Source organism: Neophocaena asiaeorientalis, unplaced genomic scaffold (genome assembly GCF_003031525.2).
Source record: "Neophocaena asiaeorientalis asiaeorientalis breed wild unplaced genomic scaffold, Neophocaena_asiaeorientalis_V1.1 scaffold326, whole genome shotgun sequence".
Lineage (NCBI taxonomy): Eukaryota > Metazoa > Chordata > Mammalia > Artiodactyla > Phocoenidae > Neophocaena > Neophocaena asiaeorientalis.
Window position 1 is genome coordinate 1173296 of NW_020173654.1, and position 12422 is coordinate 1185717.

The 12422-nt window shown below is 34.6% G+C and overlaps 1 protein-coding gene across 1 annotated transcript in view; it reads left to right on the forward strand.

Annotated features, from left to right (window-relative positions):
• TUSC3 (tumor suppressor candidate 3) overlaps positions 1–12422 on the forward strand; it is a 181778-nt gene that overhangs the window by 153869 nt on the left and 15487 nt on the right. Inside the window, exon 8 of the mRNA XM_024747785.1 lies at positions 10497–10571. Coding sequence (XP_024603553.1) covers positions 10497–10571 — 75 coding nt within the window. The remainder of the gene's footprint in view (positions 1–10496; positions 10572–12422) is intronic.

A 12422-nucleotide genomic window follows, 5' to 3' on the forward strand; every position in this document is an offset into this window, starting at 1 on the left:
AAAGAGGTAAGGTTCATGTCTAAAAACTAAATATTACTAGAATGAAGTAAGGTTACTTTTGGGGCAAAAGACTGTACTTTGGGGGAACGCTGACATTTGTGTGAGTCCTGTGGAAATATTTGTATGTTAAATTTAGTGTTGAAAGTGTTGAGTCATTATCGGGATTTAGAGTGTGCCTTACAGTGTCATTTATAAAATTTGATTACTCTTCTGGTTACTGAGATTCATATTCAAATGAAGCAGTCTAGACCAAATTTTCCAGTATTTGATGTAATCATAACTATTTAAACCTTTAAGGATTCTTAGGACTCACCTAGGCCAAAACTTTATTTTATAGCTAGGAAAACTAAAACCCACAAGATTTAATGGACTTGCCTTAGGCTGGAGGAAGAACTAGGATTAGAATTGTTTTGTTTTGTTTTTAATAGTCTACTGGTTGTACAGGTTTAATATATATTATTGTATTATTATTTATAGGATTTCATGAATAAGTGTCAGTCATGACATCTTGAAGCTTTAAATTTTATTCTGGGTGGAAAAGACTATGTTTTAATAGCATTAAAGCTTTGTATTTTATTACTTTGTTGCGCTATAACAGTGCACTCTTTAATCCACCTAGCAAATATGTATATGCCACCTTTAGTTCTCTTTTACTTGCATATTATGTTCTGGACAGTGCATCCGGTGCCAGGATACACTGAGACTTGTATTAATTATAGTGGAGGAAAGGAGTGGGAGGTTCTTAAAAGCACTCCCAATTCTCAAGAAACTCACAAACTTCCTCATTTGTAAAACCAGGTTTAGTAAACTAACCACACGGCACTTCTCTGTGGAATATGAGATAGCTAGCACAAAGAAACCATCTAGCACTCACTAAAGGCTTTGGTTTTTCCTGTTGTATTATTTTCCCATCTTTCTCACTCAAAACTTTGCTGGTCATAGATACCATACATAAACATTTACTGGTTGATTCTTTTAACATTTGGCAAAGGCGTAGATGACCAGAAACAAAACAAACAAAACAAAAACATAGTCCTGTGGTATTTATCAGAATTCTAAAGGTTATACTGGGAACATAATGGATTAATTTTTCTGGAGTGTGATTCACTGAGCCCATTAATCATGTGTAATTAACAAGATAGTAAAATGATACCTTTGGAAGATCTGACCTTGGAAATGAAGCTTTAAATGAGATTTTAAGACTCCATTTTCTATTAGAGGGGAACTAAACACTATCTTTTTGAAACTCACCAAACAACATCGACCATCTTCTTCCTCTGTATCAGTTCTCAACATTTTTATTCCTTTCATCCTTGGCTTCTCATACTTGAGTGCATTTCATGGAACTGTGCATATCTGTAACCCATTCCTTGCATTTACTTAATTACCTATGTGCTTTGTGGCTTCACAATTAAGAAGGTACTATGATGAGTATTTTTTGCTCTAGTCTGTCTCAGATTGTTTACTTAAATGTAGGTATTTCCAATTCCATTCTCAAATTTTGTGATCTTGATAAGTTAACTATGTGGTTTCTCTTTTCCAGCTTTCATAGGATAAGAGATTAATACTTTCTGCACATTTAGAGGGAATTTAGGTGAGAAAATAAAATATTTGCAAATACATTTCTAGGAACATCTCATCCTTATTAAAAAAATTAAGGGTAATGCCATATTTGCTCTTAATTTATCTTTTAATTATATAAGTTAATTTATGAAGTAAAACACATCTGTGTTAAAACACAGTACAGTAATCCCCCCACAAGTCCATAGGAAATACGTTCCAAGACCACCCCCAGTGGATGCCTGAAACTGTGGATAGTACCGAACCCTACATATACTATATTTTTTCCTATACATACATACCTATGATAAAGGTTAATTTATACATCAGGCACAGTAAGAGAATATCCAAACTGCCAGCATCACTACTCTTGTGCTTTGAGGCCGTTATTAAGTAAAAAGGGTCATTTGAACACAAGCACTGTGATCCCACGACAGTTTATCTGGTAACAAGATGGCTACTAAGTGACAAATGAATGGGTAGTGAATGCAGCGTGGATACTCTGGACAAAGGGATGAGGGACAGGGCAGGAAGGTGTGAGATTGCATCATGCTACTCAGAATGACATTTAAATCTCAATTTAAAACTTACGAATTATTTTGGAATTTTCCATATGATGTTTTCGGACTGTGGGTAACTGAAACCACAGAAGAGAACCTCCAGAAAAGGAGGAATATGTACTGGAGGTAACTTTTTGGTTCTTATTTGTATGGACTTTTTTTTTTCTTTTCTATCTGACTTCAATCCATGATGTGGCATTTTAGCAGTATACTTTATTCCAAACAGCCTATAAATACATCAGGAGTACCTAGCAAAAGGAATGAAAAGGTGTGTTGAGACCATCATTTCACTGTATGGCAGGAATTCCCCAAGGTTTCATTTCCTGGCTCACTGACATCAAGCTGAGATTTAGGATGCAAAGAAATTTCACAAACATTATGAAGTCTTCCGTGTAGATTTTTTTTTAACATCCTTATTGGAGTATAATTGCTTTAACAGTAATACACAGAATTAAAAGCCCCTATTTCCTTTCTGCTACTAGTAACTATTTGTTGCTTTATCGCTCCTTTTATTTTTATTTACAGATATCTATGAAAAGAGAAAATGTCTTTCAAAATGGTGGACTCATTAAAATTATCAGTAAAAGTTTAATAGAAGCCAGTATCTAATAATTTTTTTTTATATATACTTTATGATTTTACTTTTCTTTGGCAGAGTCTACCGGTACTGTTTAAACTTATCATGTAATTTTTTGTAATTTGCATGTATATTTTTTCTCTTTAAACAACAACAAAAAAGGTAAATTCCAGGTGGTTGCTTTTTGTTTAGAGAATATTTATGCCTTTTGGTTTTCTCTTCCTAATTTAGTAAGCGAGATCATTAGATGCAATTGCTATATACAAAATTTTATTGAAAAGAAACCTAAGAAACAACAGATGGATTCATTTGCTATCATAGGTTATTGATTCACATTTAGTAAAAGGAAGATTTTTCTCCCTTTTAGTAGTGTTTTATTTCAGTACCTTATGGGGGTGGGGGGGGGAGAACAGTCCTAAGTAGTCTTTGAGAGAAAACTATTTTAAAATGGAATAAAAAAATGTTATGACGTTTTAATAAGGAATATACGAACTATAACTCATATAATCCTTTATATTTTTCCAAGTAAAATATTTTTTTAATTTTTAATTTAGTTATGTAATGAAAATATATAAGGTATTTGCTGTTTGCAAGAAGGTAGACTGATAGAGAAATAATTTTAATCTGGTATGCCAGATCCTATAATCAGTGCTTGGAAGGAGCAACTTGATGCCTGCAGAAGTTGAACGGACTTTTCAGCTGGGTTTTGATACAGCAGAAAAAGGGTTTCTCCCCACGTGGAGAATGAGTGAGCGAGAATATTCCAGTGGAAGGTGCAACAGGTACAAAAACATAAAATGAGAGAGTATTCTCAAACTGTGAAGGGCAGATTGATGAAAGGTTAGTTGGCTGGATAATGAATATCTTCCCGTACCTTGCTAAGAAATTTCAATCACCAAGATACATCATATGTGCTAGGTGAAACAAGACACATGAATGAGTTCCAGGATTGGCTTTACTGTCAAGTATACAAATTCTGACCTGTCCCTTAACTCTGCATATCCTCTAAGTTCTGTAATCTCAAGAAGATGACATGAGATTAGTGTCAATTAGAAGTAAAAGTTCTGAAATAAAAGGTAAAGGTTTTACTAGCAATAATAACAGTTTTAAAATATTTAAAACATGCATTCTTACATGGTTCATATTTGTTTTTCCTATGAGAAAAATATTTGTTTTCCATTTATTATGAAAGAGTATGATTTTACTCTGATTTGTTTTCAATCTATGACAGAGAGCAAATATTTCTTTTATTTTAATGTGTTATATCCAAGGAGAAACATACTGTAGAAGAAAATTAGTGACGGATGCAAGTTGATATTTTAGATTTAGATAGAAGACCAAGTCTTCTATGATGTGCTGACTTTTTTCAACATTTGTTTACATTTATCTTTAAATTGACAATCCTGATTCTCTTCCTAGGAGCAACAGTAAACCCAACATCATATGCAATTGAGACTGGATTATAATGTAATGCAAATGTATGTGTCACCAGTCCAGGAGGATGCTCATTGCCTCTGGGTTTTGTATATAATTTACACAAACAGCAACTTCTGTTTTATGTAGGATCATATCAATATTTTGACTTTTTTCGTGGTAAGAAGGTGATTGACAGGATAAAGAGAGAAACTGGGGAGTACACAGTAGTTGAGTGTATATTGCTATGATATTAATCAATGCAAATGTGCAAAGTAATACATGAAGTAGAACAAGGGCGTGTGTGTGTGTGTGTGTGTGTGTGTGTGTGTGTAGGCATAGGCATTAACAATCTCAGAGCAATAGAAAAAGTCTCAGGAACATTATAATTTATCTAGTGTATATTTACATCTCTTTTATTCTCTTCTAAGGTTGAGACTCTTTATAAGCATAGTCAAATGGTTACACCCATCAGTTTAATGACAGAAAAGCATCTGTTATTCCAGAGTCAGACACAGAATCTCTTAGAGATTTGTAGGACCTTTCGTTAGTCATTCAGCCTTCCACCCAATGAAGGAAGACCTACACATTAACTCTGACAGATAATCTTCAAGCTTATTCCTCTGTCTATAAATCAGTCCTTTATCTAAGAATGTTTATGTTACCAATGTGATTTTTTTCCCAAAATGATAAGTATTATGTAGGCTCTCTTTTAGTCAAAACTGTTTTCAGTGATACAGTAGAATTTAAGCTAAATAATTCTCAATAAGTTTAAAAGTATCTTTAAATAAAAGAGGAGGGGTTGGCAAGTTTAAAGCCATTTTAGTTTAATTCATGTATCTTAATTACAGCCATCAAGTTTAAAGTAGGTTCACAGCTCATTCCCTGTTAAAGCCTAGAAAACTCACTTTTGCGGGAAACATTCTGAGTACAAACTCACACTTGGTTCCTGACCCTGCTGCTTTCTAATAAAATATTTTATCTTGGAGTTGTACATAACACCTGTATCTAGTAATCCCTTTGCTTTAAAATTGCTACTTCAAGATCATAACACAAGGGTTTACTAAGTTTTTCATTTCTTTATTTTCACATAAGAGCAAAGCTAACTTCCTCTCAGACATAATAGTTTATAGTATCTTTGGCATGGTCTTGATTCTCTATAGCAAGGGTTGGCAAACTAGGACCAGCAAGGGCCAAATCCAGCCTGTCTTTTTTTTTTTTTCTTTGCGGTACGGAGGCCTCTCACTGTTGTGGCCTCTCCTGTTGCGGAGCACAGGCTCCGGACGCACAGGCTCAGCAGCCATGGTTCACGGGCCTAGCCGCTCCGCGGCATGTGGGATCTTCCCGGACCGGGGCACGAACCCGTGTCCCCTGAATTGGCAGGCGGACTCTCAACCACTGCGCCACCAGGGAAGCCCCTGTCTACTATTTTTATAAATAAAGTTTTATTGGAACACAGCCACACCTTTTCATTTGTGTATTGTCTGTGATTACTTTGCACTACAATAGCAGAATTGAGTAGTAACAATACACCATACAGCTTGCACAGTCCAAAATATTTACTTTCTGGCCCTTTAGATAAAAAGTTTGCAAACTACTGCTATGTAGAATATGAATAGTAGAAAACAAAAACCCACAACAACCTCATTACCCCAAGACAGTTGCTTTCAACTTTTCATTATCTTTCTTTCCCTGCATTTCTCTTATTTATTTTTAAAGAGATATTGTTTTTGAACATTTTCACTTGACATAAAATTTTATGCTTACACATTATGTTAAAATAGATTTAGCTATTTTGTTCCTTTGCTTCTCCCTCATTATTTTCATCTAACCCTCTCATCATCCTTACTTAATTCCTTCTATGTTCTTTTGGTTTCCAACTTTTAGACACTGGCTTTGTGGCTTTGCACAAGTTATTTGGACCTCTCTGGTGGCTTCAGTTTCCTTATTTGTAAACCGAGGATAATAATGATCTTCCAGTATCTACATCAAAGAGTAGTTCAAAGAGTAGTTGGTACTGGGTAAGATAGTGAACAAAACAAAGTTCCTACCCTTTGGGGGCTAACATTTGTAGTGACAGGACAGAGACAATAAGTAAATAAAAAAGATACGGAATCTAAAATTTCTTTAAAAAACAATGTTAATAGAGAAAAAGCAGGAAAAAGAAGTACAGAGTTCAAGGGAGGCTTCTCTGATGTCATTGGAGCAAAAACCTAAAGGAAGTGAGGGAGTGAGTTATATGGACATTGGGGGGAAAGAGTATTCAAGCAGTGGGGTAGCAGTTGCAAAGATCCTGAGGCGGAGGGGTTCCTCTTGTTGGCAGAATACCAAGGGCATAAGTCAGAGCAATCAAGGTCAGAGAAGTATAGGAAGTGGGTCAGGATATAAATCAGGTACAGCCTTGGTGTCATTTTGAGGTCTTTAGATTTTACTCAGAGTGAGATGGAAAGCTATTAGAGTGCTCTGAGGAGAAGAATGGCATTACCTGACTGACTTTAACAATATATTAGAAAGTCCATACTATCTAAGGCAATCTACAGATTCAATGCAATTCCTTTCAAAATACTAATGACATTTTTTCACAGAACTAGAACAAATAATCCTAAAATTTGCATGGAACTGCAAAAGACCCTGATTAGCCAAAGCGACCTTGAGAAAGAATGACAAAGCTGGAGGTATCATGCTCCCTGATTTCAAACTATATTAAAAAGCTATGGTAATATTATAAAAACAGTATGGTATGAGCACAAAAACGGACACATAGATCAGTGGAACAGAGAGCCCAGAAATAAACCTGTGCACTTATGATCAGTTAATCTACAAAGGAGGCAAGAATATACAATGGGGAAAAGACTACCCCTTAAATAAATGGTGTTGGGAAAACTGGACAGCTACATGCTAAAAATGAAACTGGACCACTTTTTCACACGATATACAAAAATAGATTCAAAATGGATTAAAGACCTGAAGCTATAATACTCCTAGAAGAAAACATAGGGAGTATGCTCTTTGACATAGGTCTTAGTGTTAATTTTTTGGATCTGTCCCCTCAGGCAAGGGAAACAAAAGCAAACAAGTGGGACTACATCAAACTAATCTTTTGCACATTGAAAAAAAACATCAACAAAATGAAAAGGTAGCCTACTGAATGGGAGAAGATATTTGCAAATCATATATCCAATAAGGGGTTAATATCATAATAAACAAAGAACTCATATAACTCAGTATCAAAAAGCAAACAACCTAATTAAAAAATGGGCAGAGGACTTGAAGAGGACTTCCTCTTTTCTAAGGAAGACATATGATGGCCAACAGACACATGAAAAGATGCTCTACATCGCTAATCATCAAGAAACCGCAAATAAAATCCACAATAAGATACCACCTCACACCCATCAGAATGGCTATCATCAAGAAGTTAATAAATAACAAGTGTTGGCGAGGATGTGGAGAAAACAGAACCCTTGTGCACTGTTGGTGGGAATCTAATTTGGCACAGCCACTATGGAAAACAGTATGGAAGTGCCTCAAAAAAATTAAAAATAGAACCAGCATATGATTCAGCAATTTTACTTCTGGATATTTTATTTACCTGAAGAAAACAAAAACACTAATTCTGAAATATATGTGCACCTGTGTTCATTGTAGCATTATTTACAATAAGCAAGATATGGAAGCAACCAAAGTGACCATCAATGGATGAATGGATAAAGAAGATATGGTGTGTGTGTCACACCATATATATATGTGCATATATATATGTATATATACACAATGGCATATTACTCAACCATTAAATAAAAAGAAATCTTGCCATTTGCAACAACATGGATGGATCTGAAGAGTATCACACTAAGTGAAATAAGTCAGAGAAAGACAAATACCTTACGATCTCATTTGTATGCGGAATCTAAAAAACAAATGAACAAAACAGAACAAATCAAAAACAGACTCATAGATACAGAAAACAGGGTGGTTGCCAGAGGGCAGGTGGGTGATGGGTTGGGCAAAACAGGTGAAGGAGATTAGGAGGTACAAGCTTACAGTTTTAGAAATAGTCATGGGGATGTAATACACAACATAAGGAGTATGGTTGATAATATTGTAGTAATTTTGTATGGAGGGGATAGTTACTAGATTTACTGGTGGCAGTCATTTCCTAGTGTATTTAAATGTCCAGACACTATGTTGTATACCTGAAACTAACATAATATTGTATATTTCAATTAAGAAAAGATAGAGAATATTTCTAAGACTTAGGGGTAGGAATTAATTTCATAAGCAAGAAACAATAACCAAAGCTCATGAAAGAATAATAATTTTGACCATACTAAAACGCAAACCTTCTGCATAACTAAAAAATTTAGAAGACAAGTAGAAGAATCTATATGCAACACTTCAATCAATTCATATCCAGAAAAAAGTGAAGCATTTTCTAAGTTAATAAGAAAAGGCAAGTATGCTTATGGAAAAATGGACAAATAAGCACTATACAAAAGATTAAACAAAAAAGAATTAACATATCGAAAGATACTCAGACTCACTATTGATACAGATCCCCACTCAACAATTTGATAAAACCAATAGTTCAGCAATACCAACATAACGTTTCTTCGGCAACGTTAAGAAAAATGGAAACTCTTAACACTACTTGTTTTACAGAATATGATCATACCTAGTAAATTTGAAAATACACATATCAGCCTCTCAAAAACTCTACCTCTAGGTGTAGACCCTAGAAAAATATTGCACGTGTACGTGTAAAAAGACAGTCTTTGTAGGAGTATTTGAAATAGCAAACATTTGGAAACAAATGCCCATCAGTAAGATGAAGCAATAACATGTGGTACACTCTTATGAAAATCTTACACTTTTGTAACAACATTGTTTGAATTTGTGTGAAGTTCAAAAGCAAACAGATGAGCAGCATGTAGGTCACATAGTTTACATCATAATAATGCAGCAATTTACAGAGAGACAGTAGTAAAAACACATATGAAGATATATTAACAGGGATATGTTACACTTGAGTGACCATAGTTAATATCCAATAAAATATAATTTGCTTAATAAAATCTCGCTAAGTGCATATTTATGTCTATGTGTACTAATAATAAACACACACATATATTATGTACACATGGGTGTTCATGTATTCAGTTTTACCCTGAGAATATTGAATATATATGGCTTTACTCTCATTAAAATTTTAAAGCATTTAATTTTTAAAACTTGTTTTCCCCAGAAATAAAAATAGTGTGATTTTCCCCAGTTTTATAAAGGAATTTTGGAAGCAACTGAGCAGATGGTGTCATAAAAGAAATATTTGTTTCGTTTATATTATCTATATAAAATCATTTTTAAGTGTCATTTATATTTTGAATATTTATAAAAAATGTTTCTGTGATAGTTAAAATAATCCAGAACTCTATGAATTTTCAGTAGATCAAATATATACATAAATGTATAGATTAGAATTTTACATGAATATAAAAGGGTGTTGGCAAAAAAAAGATGAAAGGAGAACCCTAATTTAATTCCTTATTAAGGATCTACATCAGTCCTATCAGTCTGCTCCAGAGAACTAAGTTAGGCAGTCGAAATTCCCTGTGTATCAGCCGTTTGAGTGATACAAGCTTTTAATTTTTCGATCATTATTGACAACCTCCTATGACTCTGGACTCGAGGGAGTTTATATCAGTAAATTGTCCAAAACACCTTAAGAATAATGAATCCTTAAAGTCCACAAACTAACATACTGCTAGTGCAAAACATTCATTCTGTTACCTTGTCCTTTCAGGCCATGATGACATGATTGAAACACAAAGAACTTAGTAATTATCTAAATTTCAGAGGTTTTCAAACTGTGTTTTTGTGGATTTCCTAAAAGTTTAGTGGTATACATGTGTGTCGGGCAGGGAGATGGTATTGCATGGGGCTGGTAGTGGCTTTTTCTCTTGGATGCATTATGCGTCCAACAGAGGTTGGTTGGTTGGACCCATGCTGAATATATTCTAATTTTCTATGATTGCCAATAAATTGTCATTCTAATTGTAACTGGTGTATACCTTTATGTATAATGTGAAATATCATTGGTTTTGAGAGTTTATAATTCATATGCACTATGAAAGTTCTGGAATTTAAGGGCATTTAGAATTAGACCTTTAAAATCTCAAAGTTTCAGGTTATACAGTCTAAAAATTAAGGCATATTTAAATACACAAAGAGCGGTAATCTTATGTTATATAAAGAGAATAAATTGCATTTACCTCTGTGTGCGTTTGTAATTTAATCATTCTGGGACAGAACACATTGTGTTCAGATCCAGAAAAATTAATAGATTTTATTTGCATCTATTTCTACTGTTTCCTTGACAACTACTATAGATGCTGCTATCACCATGGGGATGGTTCTTCTAAATGAAGCGGCAACATCCAAAGGCGATGTTGGAAAAAGACGGAGTAAGTCTCTGTGTTGGTATTTTTCTAAGTTTGTTTTAGTCTTAAGCTTCATTTAAATCAAATGGGAAATAGATAAAAGTCCTTTGTAAATGAACTTCTAAAGAAATGTTCTGGTTTGAAGACAGTTGTGGTGTTCCTTACTTTTTTCTGTTTCTTGGATGTGTGTGTGGCAAATACTTAAAAATACATTTCTTCCAAAATGGGACTGGGTGATTTTCTGTGGAAATGGATATAAAGAAGAGCTCTTATTCACCCTTGGTTGGGGTGCTCTGACACATCCCTGCTGAAGCTGTAGTCTCTGTAGTCATGTCCACCCTACAGGAAGAGGTGGAAAATTCTGTGGGCAGAGTCTTCAGAGGTTTTACTGGCTAATGATATGTTTCCCTGTGCCACAAGAATCAGGTATGCATTCAAGGACTGACTCAGAGAGAGAAGTTTTTGCATAGGTCTTGTACCTTGAAATACTATACTTCCGATTACCTCCAAAACCTCCTTTTAGCAACTTTTAGAAAGAGGGCATTTCGTGATACCATGTTTTCCAGTGTCTTTGCCTTTTCCATTGATATTCCAAGATTTACAACTGTACCAAGTTCCAGCACTATGTCTTAACAAGGTGACAACATTTTATCCTTTGACAGAACTGTTCCTCGAAGGGAGTTGTAGAAAAAGAATACATGTTTATAAAGTAACATATTTTTGGCAGGAAAAGGGAAAAAACACATGGGAAAAATCTTCTGCCCTGAGGAGCAGAGGTTAGGAAAGGACGACAGCCTTACATTCAGTATTTCCCACCACGGATCTTTCTTTAATTAATATAAAGTCCCCATGTGAGCTTACGATTATGCTTCCAGAAACCTATAATTAAGATTTTCCTCAATATGCTTTGCATTTCTGAACCCTTTTTAAAACCCAGAATGTATGTGTGAGGAACACAGGCATCTGGAAGAGACTCATAATTTATTAAGAAGTTTAAAATAAAATCCAGACTTATTTTTTATGGGACTTTTAGTTATGGTGACATGTATGTAAATCAGTCATAGTGATTTCTAAATATAATTCTTAGGTATCTTAAGTGTTGAAATGTTTTGGATGTAACAGACACTTTAGTCTACCCTCTGTTTTCCCATGATGCCATCTATACACTGTTAGAAAGAAACTACACAAGCGATGAACACATTACTTTCTTTAGTTAATCATTGCTCAGAACATCATTTTATGATTTATGTTTTGAATAAAGAATGTGACGTTCTTGGGACTGGCAAGTAATATTTATAAGGACAAATTCTTATGTGTTTATATATTTATCATGTATCCTTCATATTAAAATAGTAAGAAATATGTAATTTTTTAATTGCAGGTCTATAATTATATATATATAAATAATCACTCCAGCCCCCACCCACTGCCAGTTTATTTATTTGTGTGTCTGTGTGTGTGTGAGTGTGTGTGTGTGCGCGTGTGTGCATGGGGGGGGGCGAGAGACAGAAGGGGTGGAGAATGGGAAATATATTTTTTAAATTATCCCTTTTGACTCCAGTGTGATTTTTATTTTTGATATAATACAAGTACTGTGATGATTATTGCCCAGGTCAAAATGCGTCTGTGTCGTCATAGCATTTTCTTCTCACAAGTATGTTATCTCGTATGGGCTGCAGTGGTTTGTTGGGTCATTACTGACTCCTGTCTCGGGTCCTCTCCCCCACGTGCGAGTACTTGAGTAGCATCATTTTGTTCCACTGCATAGAATCAAGTAATATACTCTGTCTTACGTGATCACGTTTTGAGGCTTATTTCCCATCAAACACAATCAGATGAGGCTACCGAAAGCGGCAAAGGGAGTGAAAAAGTGTT